Here is a 20,155-nt window from a genome sequence, read left to right as displayed (position 1 = left end):
GAGAAGCCTGAAGCTTGGCTTCAGACCTTTTTCTAGGTATCAGAGGGATGGTTCAATACAGAGGAAGTCAGTACACAGTGTTTAAATTTAATTTCCACCACAATATAATAAATATGACAAGAAGAACTAGAAAGATGAACAGAAGCAGATTTACTAAAAAATTCAAACTTTAGAGCTCAGAGAAATGCACTGCCCTATTGTCTCCCCCAGTGAGATCAGAAGTGCTGCACCTGTTCATAAAAGAGCTGGATATGGCCTTTCTATACATGATTACAGTTGGGTTCCCACCAATTCATAGCTCAGGGAAAGATAGTGAGTACAAAGATCTTGCCATGGCTACATAGATCTGCAGGAAAAAAAATCTGCAGATCAAGATTCTTTTAAATTCTTTCTGCAAAGTGATTTCTTCAAAACTCAATCCCTCTCTGTTTGCATAATCCTTTATATAGCTGTTAAAATCCAAGTTCTTTAGGAAAGCTTCCACAGCTTTGCGTGTAAGCCACTGCATTGGTTAGAGAGGCTGTGTGTCCATATTTACACCTGGCTGTGCTCCCCATACCCCACTGGCTCCATACACACAGGGAAGTGTGGGTGCCATTCACAGAGACAACAAAAGGCAGTGCTGTCACCACCTCTGGGCTAGCTAGGAATGGTCTTCTGCAGTCTTTGCTTACAACAGAAAGCACTGGAACTGAATTTACTGGCTTGAAGTAAGGACTAACATCAAGAACTGAATCAATTTTTAAAAGCAGTCGATATGTTTAAGTAAAAGAAAGTAAAAAATAAAAGCTTCATACGCTCCTCATGTAAATGATATAGAAAACATTTTTTATTCCAGCCTTTGTGTTTATTTTATTAATCTATCACCTATTCCTGCACCATTAACTGTGCTAACAAACTTGTATATCTGTATAATGACTCAAAGGGATCTATGACCACAGTGCCTGAAGCATTCAAGCAAGTTAAATACACAGCTGAATTCCCTAGTAAAGACAACATCTCTATCCCAGGAACAAGACATCAGGGAAATACGAAGCAGCTCTGTGAGCAGCACAACTAATGAAGCTTAATTTCCATTTTAACTCTTGGGCTTCATTCTTTCTGCCTCTCATGGATTCTCCACTGCTCCATAATGGTGCACTTACAGTGAAGCTTCTCTCTAAACTAAGCAGCAAGATCACACTGAAGCTGTTCCTTCCCTAGGCCCACCAGTGGAACCTCTCTAAGGCTTACTAAATGCTTCTTTCTAACAAATTTGCTGGAAATCGGCCTATGGATGGAAAAGTTATTCCTGAAAGAATTGGTAAGTGCATCCACAGACAAGTCACAGCACAATTACACAGAACTAGTTTCCTTAGGTAAGCAAGTTCAAAGTTGTTTTGCTGAAACACCACTAAAACTACAGGTGCTTACAAGTCAAAACAAATATGTTAGGGCCATGCTTATAGGGCTGTGGAAGTACATTTTACCCAAAGTAAGCTCTGAAGCACAAGCTCAGTTAAAAGACAAACTGCTTAGTGCCCAGCTGTGAGCCAGCATCTCTGACAATCTAGTCCAGCACATCTCAAAATAGGATGCCCAGAAACAGAACTTTTTAACTTTCATAGCCCCTTCTGAAATGTTATGGCCTAAAATAAAATGAATTTAACATGATTTTGATCATTTACACATGATTCGGAGTATGTGTGCCGATAGAAAGAGACAAGTATAAGTCTCTTTAACATAACATATCATTTTTAGACATCTTCAGAGAACTACAAAACTTACGTATTTCGCAGTTTGCCCCGACCCATCCGTGAGGACAGTGGCAGGTGTAGCCACCAGGCTGATCCATGCACGTTCCCCCGTGGTGACAGGGGCTGCTGTCACAGTCGTTTACATCGATCTCACATTCTTCACCTTCAGAGGGGAAAAAAACAACAAAAGCCACAGTTCTGTATGGCTGGTACCCGACACAGCAAGTACATTGTCAGCCATGTAATTTCTCTCTTGCTGCAAAACACCTTATAGTGCAGTAGCAGCCTTATTCTCAGAACATCAAAAGTGTTCCAAGAAGGAAGTATCTTCATTCTGTCAGGTGAAAACAAAGTCTGAGGACTAAGGCATTTGACTAACCTCACCCAGACTCTGTATCTCATTTCTCTAAATATATTTGCCATCCCAAGAAAATATAATATAACAGTTGAACACGTATATTCTGACATGCTACACAATAATACAGATAATCAGTGCCTCGGAGACACAGAGAAACATTGTACAATAGGAAGCTAATTCTTTTCCAAAGAATGCCCTTTAATTAGCACAGATAAAAAGCACAATTTGATCTATAAAAGAGTTATGAATGGGTTTATCTATTACTATCACATTAGATATTACCTTACATGACTGACAGAGCATCAGGTTGTAAATTATTTTAGCAGCAGATATTTGGATTACATCAGTCATGTCAGTCTAAATACAAGGCCAAAGGATTAAATGGGCTTCTTACCAGGACTCTGAAAGTGTAAATTGATTCATAAAAAGCACTTTAGGGCTTTTAGCAATTGCATATTACAGTAATGGAATAAGTTGTTTCTTGAGCACAAAGTAACTAAGGTCAATTTTAAAATATTTTTCAGTTTCAACAGTGTCCAATTAGTATATTGGCTTACCTGGAAGTCTTCAAAATGATATTTTTAAAATGCAATCTAGTGTCAAGTAGTAAGGTCATAAGGCACATTAAATAGCTGTCAGCTTAGTAAAGTCTCTTTAGTAACAGGCTTTATTTGCTACAAAGTTCAAAGCAGTTGTAAGTAATACCAAGAATTTTCCATTCTCGCTAGACTGACTACAATTCAGGGAAGTCTAAATTAATGTGTTTCTTGAAGAGACCCAGTCTGACTTGGTATTTGTCTTCTTTTGGACATGGTGAACACTGACAGCCTGATGTTCTGTGTAACATACAAATCACTTGCCTGCATATCCAGGTGCACAAACACAGGTAGCATTTAGACCTTCGCTGTCACAAGTGCCACCATTCTGGCAGTTGATGTTAATACAAGGGTCTTTGTATAATTCACAGTGCCTTCCTGAAAAGGACAAATCAGTAATTGCCATTACCATGACAGCATGAAATCAGTACATGCAATAACTTGATTTCACCTGGATGAATGTGCAGTCTCCAAACCTGTCCTATGTCATAAGACTAAAATCATGTATTTTATGCTGGCTAAACCTTTTACACACATGCCTCCTCTTTGCTCTTCCCACACAGAGGCTTTGGGCCAGGAGAGGTAGGGCAATTTCTGCTAAGAACTACTGGCTATCTATGAAAAACCAATGATATAATAAAGCATAATCTGATCACCTAATTACCTAATATTCTTCAATAAAATGTAAATAATAATTGTCTTGAGTAAGAATTTTATGTAATAACTTATGTAATAAAACACACCAGCATTCTGATGACTCATTAACTCTTGCAGGAAAATGAGGAATATAACTAAGGTAATAAAAAGAAATTAATTTATTCAAATGGATAGTTAAAAGTGCATAATTCAAATGGATAGTTAAAAGTGCATGCCACTTTCTTCATTCTTTCATACTCAGTGTAGGCTATGTGAATTCAGCAGCTTTGCCTTGCAGAAGACAGTGCAAGCTACATCTGGCATACAGAACATAAAACTCAGCAGATTCCCACCTGGGGATGGGCAGAGGGACTCTACTGCCACTGCTACATGCATCAATTTCTTGGGATCTACTGTTCAGATAAAACTAGAAAAATCAATACATGAATGATCTAATCTGTGCATAGATGGCACTGAAACACATACATGTGAAAAATGAATGATTAGTGAGACTTCATTTATAATGTAGCTACTACTGTGAAATTAACTTTTACTTTAAGTATCTGCTTAAATTTATCCATTAATTTAGGTTTTAAGTCTAAATATAACTCCTATTGCCATTCTTTGCTTGGGAATGAATCCAAAGTGACCACAAAGTGACTACTTAGCTAAAATCCTAAGTTATCCCCAAGTTTTCCCATTCTTATACTTCTTAAAAGAATTTCAACAAACTGGAGAGCAGGGCTGGGTTTTGAATGCTTCTGTGTGGAAATGCTTAAAAATTACACACACATTTTTCACTTTATAAGGTGATTCATGTTTCTAAATCCTTAATGTCCTGCAAACTGTAAAGATGCACAACCCAAAACCTTCTATGATTTTTTGATTCTATGATGGTCAATAGAAGCATAAACTCATATTGTTTACTTTGTATAAAAACTGCTTTGGCATCAGGAGAATGTTTCTAATGATGAGATAGTGAATGATTATGTCGCTTGTGGAGATTACAGACCCTACAATGATGGAGGGCTAGAAGGGGTTAGACAGATACATATGAAAAGTGGATGTGCAGCTGATCCTGTCTTACTCCTTCCCAATCTCTTTCATGAATACCAAAAGTGTTGCACAAGAAGTTTGCAACTTTGAATTTGGAGAGCCTGAGTGAATGACTGAAAGGAATTAAATTAGTTCTCTAGTGTTCAAGATTGCAATTATGTACAGCAATGAGAGCTTATGTGAGTTACATAAAACAAATAAAACCATGAAACCAATCACCTCAAGTTAATCGTGAAAATGAAAAACATACATAAAAGCAATTTATTTTAAATATATATATATATACACACACATACTTGCTCACTACAGACCTGCTGAAATAATTTTGTTAATATTTGCAGTGTTAGTAGCAAAAAGGCAGAGCAACTCCAGTTGAGCATCCTGCAGCTGCAGGAAGGAGCCAGCAGAGCCAGCAGCCCACAGGTACCTGCTGGCACAAACTTCAGACCTGCATGGCAGCTCTTGTCTATCTGCCAGCCAGGGGGGATGGAGGCAGAAGGGGGCACTGCAGGTGGGGATGTCTGGGTTGGTGCTGCTAAAATGGAGGCCTCTGATGACCCACAGAGCATCCTGAGCTGGGGACCTCAGCTCTGTTCATCAGTGTCACTGAACACCTGAAGCACTGGAATGATGAAAGCTCAGTAATCAGCAAAAAGTGCTCACAGGACCAGGCTCCCTCCTCTCATTTAAAGCATAATGTGCTGTGCACAGAGTGATTTCAGCTGCATGGACAGGTTGGATGAGAACAGAAGATGAAGTCATAACATTGTGGTTAAATGCTGTTTAAACTGTCATGAAAAGCTGATGGTCATTTCCTCACTAAGCCTCTAAAATGATGAATTCTGCATCTATTGTCAAAGAGCAGTGCAATCACCAGCATGAAATACATATTTAGCCTCAAGCAGCTGTTAAGTGAGCATTACTTATCCACACAGCTAAGGATGGATACGCTTAATGAGAAAATGCTAGAGCAATGTTCCTTATAGTCATTCTCTGTAAAATATATGTATTTTTAAATACTAATATCATATAAAATTACATTAAAATGTTCTCACAGCATGATTCAAAACAGAATACACCAAAAAAGTATCATTTCAGCCCTCCACAGAGGGATGTCACAGACCACTGATATGTGTTAATCTGTTTACTGCTGAAATATACTGTGAGATGGAAGATTTTGTAGAGCCAAACATATACTCTTCTCATCTATTTTAGAAATTACTTAGGAAATGCCAAAGACCAATTCCATTTGAACATATCTAAGAGTAGCTGCAGTTAACATGGGAAACCAATCACAGACCTACTTCTCTCTCTGGGCTTTACAGTCTTTTAAATGAACAATCAAGACAAAACTTTCATTTCTACTTCTTTGTGCTAATCTATTTTAAATACTAATCTTTTATTATTATTTTGTTTTTAGCTCAGTTAACTGGAGAAAATTAATTAAAAAATAATTTGGAAAGCTCCCCATGTGAAAGCCCCTAAAAATAACTGATGAAAAAGTCTATTTGACAGTTATGTTTTCTTTTAAAAATTCATCACTTTCTAACATATCTTAAAAACAGCAGAAAAAAGCTACACCTATTAAGAGCAGAGAGAAGCCATTTGTCCCAGACAAGGACATGCATTATCACAGATGAGATAAATCTAAACTATTCATTTGAATAAAGACTATGGGATCAGGGTCTATACTGTCATTTGTTTCCATTAATTTTACATGAAGGATTTATTTCTGCCCAGTGAAGGATATCGTATATACCTGTTTGTAACAGAACTTACCATAAAAAAAAATACAGAGAACAGTTGAAAAGGCAAGAGGCAAACCCATCCTACCTTCATACTCAGCAAGGCACACGCACTCGTAGTGGTTGGCGAGGTCTCTGCAGGTGGCTCCGTTCTGGCAAGGTGCAGAAAGGCATTCATTATATTCCTCTTCACAGTAAAGGCCATGGTAACCTAAATCCCATGAAGAGGAAATAAAACAAGCCATGAAACGCTTCCCAGTAAAAATTTACGATTAGGCAACTACAGACTCCGGGCAGATGCTTGCTAATTTAAATATACTGCACAGACAGATATATGTTAAGATGCTGATTTTAAAGGAATCTGCTCCCTGGGCGAAAATTACCAAAAAAACATTGGAAGCACAATGTTCTGAGAGAAACCCCAGCCTCTGTGACAAACCACAGTGAGGCTGCAAGGATGGAAGCTGGTGGCAGAAGCCAGTAGCAGCAACATGAATACCCTCACTCTGATTGTAAAAAGGAATACAGGAATACTGACGTATCAACCAGCTCCCTTGGATCCCTGCATCACAGCCACTTTTCATCAAAGAGGTGATATAATTGTATAACAGTTGTTAGAATGATAATATGTTTTAACTTCAAAGCTCTACAATGTCAAAACACCATAGAAGCATTAAGGTATTTCCATTTTTACAGTGTTCCCAAGCCATAGGCAGGTATTACAGCCTGATTAGGCAGACACAGAAAGCAGAGGCAGAGAAGAGACACCTGTTAACAGCCACTGAGTCATTTGTATCATGAGGTAAGAAAAAGGAGTTAATCCACTTGAAACAGTATTTTTTTCATTACTTAGTGTGCCATACAATCATTAGTTTCAACAGAAGTTGAAATTACTTTCCAGACATAGTGCATCAGGTCAAAGTAGTACCTACTCATATTAAGTAACAGCATTAATTAGTGCAGTGTAACAGAGGAAATAAACTAACTGTAATGCTAAAATATGTTTGCCTGATAGTATTTTTTTCTTGGTATTAAATATGAAGAATAATTTTTTTCATTTTGAAGGTCATTTTGAAAACTACTATTTTTGATATCAAGAAGCTTTTTTAATTCTTCTTCCATAGATCCAGGTTTTATTTTTGTAAGGAAAAGTTTCCTCTCTTATTTCTTGTTACTTTTCTTTCTTTCTTTTTTCCTTCTTTTTTTTATTTTTTTTCTTTTTTAAGGTAAGGGGCTTTCCAATAGCGGAAATAATGTCTAAATTTATAGGCATTTAATAAACTAATAAAAAAACCATCCATTGAAAAGGTGAGGATTGAAACTGTAGCCAATACTGTTGTCCACAGAGTAATGTCAAACCCTTTGTATGTGGTGGTTACTGCACACCCTTTTTCCTCTTGGGCTATTATTTTATAATATTTACCTGATACTGAAAACAATATAGACTGGGAATTTTTTTATTTGTTTTAAATGATGGCTGGCCTCTATCTGTCAGCTTTTCTCAATGTTCTAGAAATTTCATTCTATTAAAGGTCTGTATTACACATATCAAAAGGTAGTTTCAAATATGTCTTCATATTAAAAGCCATTTCACAAAGAACAGTTATACAGAGAAGATATGTCATGGTATGTTAACAGTGCATAAGAACACTCTTCCCACACCTACCACAGATTCATTTGGTTTAAATCAGTTAAATATCTAACCTTCTTAACTCATCAGAGATGATATTCCCCTCAACCTTAATGATCACATAATAATACCAAGAATATGTACTTATAGTCTATGATACAATACTCTGCACTGGAACAGTGCTCATATGCTTTTAAAAATCTTGATTTGCTCATTACATATAGCTGTAAAAGCAAGAGATGAACATACAATGAATAAATACAGAGGGTATGAATAAAGATGCCAGGGAAAAGGCCTAAAATATAAAGTGAGTGTAAGATTCTTCAGTGTGATTTTAGTTCTTCAGAAAATCTCTAGTTAGTAGCAAAATTCAAAGATATGAAAGGAGGGAATCTTTCATGAGGAACCAAGGAAAGGGGCAAATTCTCATTTTAGTAAGTGACAATCTATATTTGCTCTCCTGGTCTACATTTTCCCCAAAATTCTCAGAAAATCACACAAAATAGGACAAATGCCACCTCCAGGAAGTACTTGCATTTCCTCTCTCCCTCCCTATTATGGATAATTCAAAACAAAATTTTAGGAAGATACGTTAGTACTACTCAAGATTTTATATACAGTATCATCCATTTGATTCTGCACAAAATTGTTCTTTCATATGAAATAGTTAATTGGATTAGTAGCTTATTAAGAAACATTTCAGAACCACTTTTTCCAAAGCTGTTAGCCAGGCAATACAGAATTAATTATGCTAAACATTATGGGGTTTCTTACTAGCCTACGATGAAGTTTATCTAGCTCATGGTTCTAGGAAATATCCTTATGTGGTAAGATCTGTAGTCAACATACAAACCACCAAAATCAGCAAACTTAAAAGAAAAACAGATGGGAATTCCCAGTGTTCAACACCGACGTAATTCGACATTTTCAGAAAAAACGTTTTCCACTTCTCACCTTTCAAAGGGAACGAAGGGAATTTGTGACTGAATACTTGCCTGGTTTCCAAAATCAATACGAATTATGGTATCACCTCCTCAGGCTGCAGGCAGCCCACACTGCCAGACACTGCACACAGCGAGGGAAAGATGTTTTCTCTCTCCACGAGAGGGCAGGTCTCGCCCACACACCATTCCACCCTCATCGTCCTCACCCTGGGGCCAGCAGCTTCCTTCTGCTGCAACTGCTGTGATGGAGAAAGTTCTGCTGTGGGACCAGGCACCCGAGGGAGAGGTTTGCTTCTCCTCATGGAGCTAAGAGGCACCGTATCACTCTTAATGAGCATCTCTCGTTGTATTACTGCTTTTAAATTATACTGATATATAAATCATGTAGTATACTGAATTCAGATATATATATCTTCAAAAAGACTACATAAGAAATTTCTTTTCTTCAAAGAATTTAGATTGAAACAGGGGAATTTTTCTTAAATAACTTCAGAATAAAGAATTCTAGTGGAGTTGCTTCCTTTCTTTCTAAAAACATTACAATTCTGCTGCTTTTATATTCACAGCCAATGCCAAACACAGCTCTTCTGTGGTGTGTAACATTTCTGTGGACATATTCAGAAAGAAAGAAACAATTCCTGCATTAACAACACTTCTCCAGTTACTGTGTCCTGAACTGGGAAAAAAAATACGTTAGGCAAGGCAGCTTCAAAAAGGGCAACTTCTTTTTTCCAGGTCACTTGAAACTAGAAAAGCCTTCAATAACATCCTCTTCATGAACTCAAGCAGAACTCAGCAATGAAGGTCCCACTCTGATTTGCTCTCTTCAGAGGCTGGGGAATGGACAGGGAACCTAGAAAAAAACCTAAAATAAAGATGTCCCTACATTACCTCTTTTCCCTCTATGTGACGGTCCCTCTGCTACTGGTCTTTACAAAGGCAGAAACAGATCTGTTGCCATCCTCCTCTCGATTCCCAAGTTCTTCTTCCTCTTTCTTAAGCAACAGAGAGGCTGCCTTGAAGAGGCTGGGTTATTTTCCTGATGCTGTCTGGCATGGCCTTCAGAGCCCTACATGCTGAACTGCACTGTCTTTGCACATGGTTGTTAAAAACTGCAGGAGAAAATGGGAAAGGAAGCATGCAATCTGTGTCATGCAGGATGATGAGGAGAAGCCATGGGCTTTGTCAAAAGCTTTGAGAGCAGTTGACAGCAAAAGATACAGCAGAGGAACCTCTTGAGAATATCTGCACTTCCAGGTTAAAAAAAGAGAGGCTTACTCTGCTTTTATAAATCAATAAAGAACAAAGCTGAAAGCCTTTGAGCCTTTTTAGACACTACCTCCTCAACAGTGATTCCCACACCTAACACTTCACCAAATCAAGGAAGCAGAACGTAAAATCCCATCTTTATGGGAAGGCCTAATGGGGTACAATGTGAGAGAGCTCTATTTTGCAGGGAACAGCATCAGTCCACATATATGGCTGTTCACTAACAGAGGGTTATATAGTCAAGAAGCATGCTATATAGTCAAGAAATAAATGTGTTCAGTGTAATTTTGAGCTTATGTAACAATTAAATAAGAGAAAGAGAGAAGACTGCTCCAGATGGCAGGAAGGTAGGAAGGTATGCTCACCAGCCATGGCCAGATTGCATGGAAGGCTGTCTTAACGTAGAAGTGGAAAAAAGATGAGGAAACAGAAGCAACAAAGGGCTCAGTTGGGAAGACAGTCAGGAACTGGAATTAACCTAAAGTCACTTCTGCTGGAGCTTGCATACCCTGCCCCAGTTCCAAAATGTGGGAAGGGAAAAGATAGAGAAAAAAAAATTGCTATTGCTGCAGACAAATGTTGCACTGGCCTCTGCAAAGGCACTAAGACAAACCAATGCTCCCAGAACCACCTATTAAGTTGCATGAGCAGAAAATCAAGGGAAACATCCTCTATGGTACTACTTCTGAAGTTGCCATCATTCTTCACACCTTGTAGAATTTTTTCTGAAACTCCTCTTTTCTTTTTTCAAATGTTTATATGCCAGTATATATATACATATATATATAAAGTAGAGGGCAGGTATTTAATGTCTGTACATGTGCTTTGCAGTATCAAAATCTATACCCCTATGTCTTTAAGAAACCCAAATGCAAAACTTTGCTCCAGTATTAAGTTATGCAACTTCTAGATAGATTTCTCCACCTTGGACCAGTCAAAGTGAAAAATACTATATTAAATATTTGCATTTTAAATTTATCACAGCAGCTGTATTAAATTAATTGAGTATAAAGAATTAAAAGGTTTAAGATAAAAGGTTTAAGAGGGGAAGAAACTGCTTTGAGATCCAGGGACTAAACAAATGTTCTACGAACAGATACAATGGGGTCTCACTGGTCTCACAAAACTGGTACTAGATGAGAAATCCAACTAATGAGGACAAGAATTTTTATCCAAATTAGTTCTTTAACATGAGGTAAGCATGAAAACACATGACACAAACTATGAATCTAATGTCCAAACACTGAGTATTTTTTTGTCAAGGGTCAGATGATGAATATTTATAACTGGGGTGTGGAAGCATATAATTGAAGATTTAAAGGTAAGGTTTCATGTGCAATTGAAAAATCATACACACAACACAAAGTAGATACAATTGAATAGGCTTGGGAATTCCACAGAGCCCCTCAGCAGACATTTGAAGAAATAGTATGTTCAACTTTGAAATAACTTACACTTCTTTCTCCCATTCAGGAAATAGGGACATTAAAAAGTACTAGATTGCTCTCCAAGTTAAGTTATACAAATTAACTGTCCTGTACAAGCTAGTAGATGATGGAGATTATTTATAATGATGCCCTCAATGAAAGCCAACACACAAAAAATAATTAGTAGTAAATTCTTGATTGTGTATGTTCCACAAATTGTGCAACTATGCAAATAAACCTACTATCATTTATCATTCTTCAGATCTGTACCCTGGCCCAAAAAACATGGAAACCAAACTGCCTACCAAGCAAGGAGACTTGCAAAGACCTTGGGATAATCGGAACTGTTTAAAAGTCCTCTCTTTTTTAATTTTTGAGGCAGAAGTAATACAGATGAAAATCCAACTGACACTGTGCCTGCTAGTAGAAACAGTGCATAAAGGAAGGATTGCATTCAGGTCACACACATAAGCAAAACTTTGCAGCACTTTGCTTCTCTAACAGGAAATTACATCCTCTGTAAAAGACCTAAAAAAAAAAAAAGAACAAGGGGAAAAAGAAAGAAAAAGAACACGACACCCTAGAGCTGAACACAAAAATATAAGTGGTAGGTTCTAAAGTTTTTAGAGCCATAGGTTTCAGATGTACCAGATAACCAACATAGAAGAGAGTTCTAAAAATGTCAGTTAATAAACTTTTATTTATATATATATATATATATATATTAAAAATATAATGTATAGGAATTAAGGGACATGTCTGAAACACTCCTGTTCAAAGAAGCCAGTGGTCTAGGAGCTGGCACACCAATGCTGAGAGCCTGCAAGCTTTTCTGGCTCTCTCATGGTCAGGAGGCAGACACCATTTCTTTCCTGCTGATATGTGGCAATATTTTTATTATTAACCCTTGATAATGCTATTAAACTGCACACAAATTTCATTCATCTGCTTTACAAGTAATGTGACAGAAACTGTCAAAGTCTTTTCAGGCAAAATTGTAGATAGAATCCAGCTTCTTAATATAGCAGAGACTTAACTCATCCACTCTAGTGAACTGTTTTGCAATAGAGATAACAAAAATGTGGTAGGCCATGATCTGTAGTCATTATTTTAAGGGTTTTTTTTTTTAGTAATTGCAGCCTAGGAATCCTGAAATTTAATTGCTCTTATCTGCCTTACACACAATATTATGCAAACTACCAGGAAAGTGTGACTCCTAAATGATGATCTACACAGAATAGACTCCCAATTATCTACTATCCCTTTAACTCATGGGGAAAATCCCTGAAGATAATTGGTTCAAATTCTACTGCTATGACTTAAAAAAAGTCTGTAACAGTATGTTCATAACAATGAAAAGGCATAAAAGAAGGAAACAAATGATCCTGTGCATTCCTATCTTGCTACCTCTTATGTGCAGTTTTTTAATGATCTCCTGAAATAAGATACCCAAGTTTTTAAACTGATAGATTAATGACAAGCTCACATAATTTGGTCTTTAGGTTTCCACCTCTACATGAAGTAAGTGATGCTAGTTTTGAAAGTGAAGTTTACAGCAGCCCATAAAATGTTTGGAAAAGAAGAAATCTTTTTTTTAAACTTCAAACATGGAGCAGCACAAAAGAGTTCAACTAAAAAGAGCTGAATGCAACCTCTATGGCTTCTCATCTGGCTAACTTTTAAATGCACAAATATTATTTAAATAAGTTCCCATAACATAGGAGGTCTAGGACTATTTCTAAGTCCTGAGACACACAGAATTAATTTGAACAAACCTAACCATCAACTTCTAATAAGGTTTAGGTGAAAAAGTTAAGAAAAAAAGTTTTTATTTGTCCAAGAATATTTAATTAGCTTTTCATTGTTTGAACCACAAGCAAAGAATGTGCTAAAGAACATTAAAGCTTCCCAGTTTACTTAGAAAGAGAAATGTCTAGTTTTTCCTACCATGGATGACTGGGGAAGGGGCATTTGTGCTGGACAGCTCCCAGTGCTACAGAAATTGGCTCCCTTTTGAGGACATTTAAAAGAAAATTTATTTTTTTTTACACTATTTCAGAAATTCAGGTTTCTGTTTACTTATCTTCCCATCACTTATACAGGTAGAGCATCTCTTCCTGTGTTTTGATTTTTACAATTTAAAGCATTTGAATCCTGACAATTCTTTTCAGAACTTCCTAGACCATAAACAGAACCAGGAATCTTAAAAATGTTCATCATCAGTCTGGTTTTTACAGTCATCTGTGGTTTCAGCCACGTATTAAAAACTGTTTAAAGATCAAGATATATTGATACATTTTGATCGCTTTCCTTGTTGTCCAAAATTAGGCAGCTTCTCAACTTGTTTGTTTTTCCAGCATCTGTTGGGATGTTTCTTGGCCACACCCCAATGGCTTGTAACATTCCATAGCTAGAAAACAGTAGTTTTCTGTTATGAATCCAAACAAGTTAACAAAATACTCACCAGCCAAACAAGGAATAGACTGATGCTACCAAATAACTCTCACAGTCCTACCCACTGAGCACTTTTTTCCTGTATTTCTGGAATTTTTTTTTCCTAACTTCAAGGTTTTTTCCCTGTTCATTCCCTATGCTGTGTAGTCCTTCAGGGGGGCTGATTGAGGAGAATAATATACAAAATGAAGGAGTAAATATTAAACTATTAAATACTCATTCCTAAAAAGGAATGTAGGAAAAGAGCACTTGGCAATTTCAAATACATTCAAATACATTCAGACATACTTTGTCACATATGGAACCAGTTATATGGTATGAATTCCAGTTTATACTTTTGATAAGACAGGATATGCTGGCTCTATTTAAATATGATTAGGTTTATTGCCCTTCATCTCAATAACTTGTCCTTTTCTCTAAGGATACCTGTATTATGCAAACAAACAGCGAAGGAATTAAACATTTAAAAAAGGAAGACTGAATATTTGTAATGAAAGATTTATCATCTTCAGTTCACAAAATACATAAAACAAACCACGTGTTAGGAAATACACTTATGCACTACATAATGCCATTCTTCTTTTGAGATGGAAACTGCCCACACCATTCACAGAAATATTTGAGTTGAAAACATTTGAGGTCACTTAAACACCTGGACCTATCTTGCCACAAAAATCTACCTACCCTCTGGTTTCTGAAAAGTTGCAAGCATGCAAGCAGAAGAATTGAGGATGCTTCCTGAAAAAAATGCTGTTCATAAAATAGAGACTGCTTTTTTCCTTGTTGATGTCCTGGTTAAATACATTAATATGTTTCAATGATTAAAACTTTTACATGAGATTCCTATAATCTTGTATGTATAAATTCACAAGTGCTGTCAACAAATTAATTATAAGATAACACTACTGTGGTTTGGTCTGCATTTCACTTTCATATTTTTCTCCTTTATAAAGTATGTAATTTCACTATAAATCTGTCAAATCCAACTACAAATTTCCACTAGCTTCCTCTCAGTCGTGAGTACCTCCAAAAAAACTTTTGATGGCTCCTTGAATGGCTCTTAACAGAAGTTAAATTCTGACACCTTCTAAAAATGCTGCATTAGTAGATTTCATTATAAAATCCCCATATTCACAAATGTACACAAATATGAGATTGGCAGGATACCTGCACATCCTGTAACTGAGAAGGCAGAGATGGAGAATTGTGACTGGTTTCCCATATGACATGGAAGAGAAGCAGAGAGAAGGTATTTCTCTGAAAGGAACTTTGCAGAACAACGTTGTGTGTCACAGTGTTATGTATATATAGACCTACTAACTATCCCTCCTTTGTTAATCATTTATACACTGAAAATTTGTTTTCCCCTTAATTTCTTCAGTTTTCAAGTGTATAGCTTTATAGGAACAGCCTTAAAAAAAATATGCCAAAATTATTCAAATTATAACAAAGATTATTGGGTTTCGCTCTGCAAGTCCTTAAGCGGAGGTGGATGTGTAGCACAGGATATCATTATTTCTAACTGCTACTTCAGCTATTAAATATCATTTCTAAAATGTATAAAGGAGCTATGGGAACCCTAATGCTCTGTTACATTGGCACAGTGAATTAAAAAAACTCTAGAGCTGTGCAAAATGATCCCCAGACACCATTCACTGCCAAGCTGAGTTGTCAAACAATTCCCAGCTGAGCCATCTTGCTGTACCCACCTCAGCAGCACCACTGGAACTTCTGAAGAGAGACAATTTATGGAAATATGGATGGCAAGACTAAACCCTTCAGAGTAACCAATTTTTTTTCCTTCTCTACCTTTGTTCAGCCACCTTGTTTTTTTCTACTCCTTCCCCGATGATCAGTGTCATATTTTCCATTCTCTGCACCAGATTTTGTAATTCCAGTGGCACAGATACCTCACCTTAAAAAGATTTATCCTGCAGACTGTGGTTTTGTAATACAGCTGTAGTGATTAACCAAGCCATATGGATCTCAGTGGGTATTTTCAGTGCTCACTCTGCAAGTTTTGATTTTCCAAATGGAATGTGTAATGTGTAGATTCCTATCATTACTCTAAACAGATAAAACATCTGCTCAATGTGTTTTATAGACTGAAAAAGAAAAAAAAAAGTAAATAATTTAAAACTATATATGGAAGCCACATATAAAAACAGTGGAAGGTTTACAAAGTGTGTAACTGTACAAACCAGGGTTACAGAGGCATCTGTAGCTGGTTCCAACACTACGACAAATGCCATGTGCACATGGATTCAGGGCACAGAAGTCAATTAGCTGAGCACATGTAGGTCCTGTAAATCCAGGACTACAACTACAGGAGAAGGCAAGTCTGTCTGCATAACAGGTCCCATTGTTCTGGCAGGGAGATGACACACAAGGGTCTATTTTGTCTTCACAAGAGGTTCCTAAAAACCCTAAAAGAGATAAACGGTTTTGATGAGTAAGCATTTTGGTATGCATACAATTTTAATAACTAAAGCATGTTAGAAGTAAGTAATTGATATATCTATATTCCTTTTCTTAAATTCTGTGAAAACTATGAAAATTAAGAAAACACAGACTTCCTGGATAATAAACTCTAATTTTGTCCACTAAAGATGCTTCAGGTAAAATCATACTATGATATGTTTAAGGCAATGAATTGCAAAAATATTTGCTGAAACTGATAGTGCTTATCTGCCTTCTGAGTGGACCTGAGTGGAAAAGCAGAAGAGATTTTCTAAAGATCAGGAGCTGACTAGCCTGGAGAAGAAAGAAAAGCCAAAACTGACCTTTTTTCATATCTCTCAACATATACATTAATTATAGCAACCTCTTAAACAGAACGTGGGTTTACTTAAGCATCAATAATTTAAATGTTTTTTATAAGAACAATCTTGTCATTAGCAGGAGACACAATAATTTATTGAAGAAGCACCAGACAAAAAACAGACATAAGGAAAAAGATATTCTTGCACGGGAGGCTTTTTAAAATCAGATGTAGGGAAGAACAAATTGCAGTACATTAACTACAGTTTGTGTCTATACATACACACACATATCATATATGTAGTAACACAATGCCTGGTTATTGCAGCCAAAAGCCAGTCAGAATAGCACCTTTCCAAATAAAAATCAAACTGTACTTTCCATTCAGTTCTAATTTTTTTTGCTGAGTAGTTGGTCCATTTGTACAGACCCATCATTTTTCAGGCTTACAGTTCCCTTGATTATCTTACACTCTAGAACAGCTATTAACTTTACAATGGAATATTAAAGAAAGGGGAGTAACCCACACAGAACATACTACAGGGATCTACTCACACAATTAACGAGACTTAGATTATTGTAACTAAGAAAATATGGGAAGGCCACAACTCCTGTGTGAGTTCCAGACAAAACTAGGATGTTCTTGGCCACTGTTGGCAGCAGGATTTTAGGGGCATCTTCAAAATATTAGCTCCTGGACAAGTGACTTAAAAGGTCATGTTTCCCTCATATGTCCATAAGTCTCACATCAGAGCTAAGAAATAAAAAACATGGAAAAAGTAATCTAATTAACAAAAACAAACAAAACAACAACAACAAAAAAAAACCAGGAAATTAAAAAAAAAAAAAGAAAGAAAGAAAGAAAGAAAAGAAACAACATACAGATTGAAATTTAACAGTTTAGTCATACATAACTCAGCAACAGATCAGGAAAGAAAAGCAAGTCTGGCAGGGCACAGGCAAAGAACAGGCAAGGCAAGACCCTTCTGCCCTCTCCAGGCAGGATTTTGCTATCCCATGGCTCTAATTGCTTTATGGGCTTTGTGAGGACCACCTGCTCACCAGTGCTGAACAGACAGAGCTTAAAAACAAATACTAGGAAAAAATCCCCAGATACTGGAATCCTGTCTCAGAGGTCCCTCCCATAAATAATAACTAAGCATCAGAAACTGCGGAGAACAGAAACCCTGAGATCAAGGATCTAATTCCAGGATCTAATTTTTTTCACTGACAAATTAAAAAAAAAAAAAAAGCCTGTTATCATAAAATCTTGGTCAGATTTAAAAGAACCTGCAAGAGCTTTTAAGTATTACCAAGAGGAGGTCAGCCAATGAGTCCAGTTAAATCTCTATATTAACTCTGAAACCAGATTGAAAAGGATCAAGGAGATCTGAGGTCACCCAAAGACATTAATGCTGCTTCACTACAACCTTTGCAGTAATCTTCCCCACAAAGAGGAGCTTACTGGCAGATGGCTAATGTTTCAAGTGACAAAGCACTTCAAGAACATATGCAGGTTTAAAATATACCAAAACATGTTGCCCTTGCGCTATCTTTGACTGCACTGTGAAATGTGTTTAGTTGATTCTGGAAGTTTAAATCTTTAGTATGAGTTATATATCTGAAAATGCTCAAAGTAGCAAATCTGGAAATCTATTATTTTGGCATTTCCGAATGTACATTTAAATCCATACCAGTACAACAGTTGAAAATAAATAATGCAAGGAATAATCTTTAAAAATCAAATTCAGAAGTGTATTGATTGAAAACAGAATCAAATATTGGAGGAAAAAAAATCTATATTGTTTACCTGCAGATAATTATCCCCTGAACTGCTCTTCAACCCAACTCTGCACCTAGGTCATTGTTGGTGTAACAGGGACCTGACTGAAATGCAATCACTACTGGTAATTTGAGAGATCTGAATACAAAATATAAAAGGAATAATGCAGAAGGTAAAGTGGAAAGGCAATACTGGAAAATATTTATAATTCTAAAAACCAGAATACAGTGTTGGTGCTTACATGGGTCAGGGCTCGTTGTCAAGAAGAATAACAGTATTGAGTCAGGTGACACGCTTTATAAATTGCAACAGACCTCCAGGGTAGTGATTGAAAGCAGATCAGAAAATGTTTTCAGAGACAGAAAAGCTCCCCATAAAAGCCAGATTTCTCATCATGGTGGGATTTTAATTACTTCTCTATTGAAAGCAAAAGAGCCATGTGCAAGTCAGAGAAGTTAAGCATTTTCTGAAGACACTGTAGACCTGTCTTTTATGCAGATTGCAGAAAAACTAACTTGTATGAATATTGTGTTACACCCAATTCCGAGCGTTAGGAAAACATGAAAAATTAAGTCTATGAATTGCCAGCACTTGGGATTACAAAGCCTTTAACTGTGAAGTACAGGGATAAGGAGTAAAAGAAATACAGGCAATTTATTTTCCCTATAGAAATTTGTCTTGTGAGGAAATAGAAATTGATGATATTTCACCAGAATTCTGTAAAGACAAAAAAGATACTGATCAGATGGATCACGAAGTCATTAAAATGTAGCTGTAAGATTTTGATTGAAAATCACCCTTGCTAAGTCTTTATGGATGAAGATGAATAGAGGCTAAATCCATTCAAGCACTAACTAGAAGTCTATTTAGAATAAGAGCAATTTGGGAAGGTGCCAGGTAAAAACATTAGATTAACAGAGAGTACCAGAAACTAAACAGCCATAAAAAATTTTAATTAACAACAAAATGTTCTCAGGTAAATTAAACTCTCTTGTGGTAATATGAAGAATTCGGCATTCTAATCACCAGTAACCTTGGGAAATCTTCCATATGCATCAGCTGTGTGACCCACCTTCCCGGAATCCAGATAGTAAATAGGTTTATTCTATCTAAACCTAAAGAAGTTGGAATCACATCTGCAAGATGTACTAGAGGAAAAGGCTTTTACATGAACAATGAAGGACAGAAAAAAGTGAAGACCTTGCAACTTAAAACTATTCTAAATCTAGGCAAATAACTTCTGTTCTCTCAGTTACAATCCATGGTGACAATGTGCATTTTCTAGATGCTATTGCAAGTCAACACGTATGAATCACAACTTAGCATCTTCTATCACTGTCAAACACTTTTTTTTAAACCACAGAATCTGTAATAAGAGCATTCATAAATTTGTTGCTTTCCAGTATTTTCAGAAATAGTTGCAGATATTTCAGGACACTTTTGCTCAGTGTGTTGCCAGCAGTAGTTACCTGCAGCTAGTCAAACTGTCAACAGTAAAATAAAATCAATCCTGAAATGTGAATTTCAAGTAATCTGTATGTTAAACTCTTAATCTCAAGCATTGTTTTCTCTCTGTCTTCTTCTAGGGTATGTCTCTGAAATCGATTATTGCTGAGGATCATTCTTCAAAAATATATTACCTTGAATGAAAATATTTCTGCCCCTTCTGTCAGAGCAGGTGACCTCCACATGCAGCAAGTAGCAACAGCCTAAGAAGCCAAGCTCGTTTTCTGTGGCTGGCCAGCTGAATTCATGCCACTT

General features: G+C 36.6%; 1 protein-coding gene across 1 annotated transcript in view; it reads right to left on the bottom strand.

Annotated features, from left to right (window-relative positions):
• Positions 1-20,155, bottom strand: part of DNER (delta/notch like EGF repeat containing) — a 119,845-nt gene that overhangs the window by 10,470 nt on the left and 89,220 nt on the right. Inside the window, exons 8-11 of the mRNA XM_051781940.1 lie at positions 16,053-16,277; positions 6,216-6,338; positions 2,955-3,068; positions 1,768-1,899 (exon numbers count right to left, since the gene is read on the bottom strand). Of these exons, the coding sequence (XP_051637900.1) occupies positions 1,768-1,899; positions 2,955-3,068; positions 6,216-6,338; positions 16,053-16,277 (594 nt within the window). The remainder of the gene's footprint in view (positions 1-1,767; positions 1,900-2,954; positions 3,069-6,215; positions 6,339-16,052; positions 16,278-20,155) is intronic.

Source organism: Manacus candei, unplaced genomic scaffold, assembly GCF_025592945.1.
Source record: "Manacus candei isolate 608988 ecotype Guabito, Panama unplaced genomic scaffold, ASM2559294v1 h1tg000015l, whole genome shotgun sequence".
Taxonomy (NCBI): domain Eukaryota; kingdom Metazoa; phylum Chordata; class Aves; order Passeriformes; family Pipridae; genus Manacus; species Manacus candei.
Note: the sequence above shows the minus strand (reverse complement) of the source record. Positions and strands in the feature narration are given on the sequence as shown.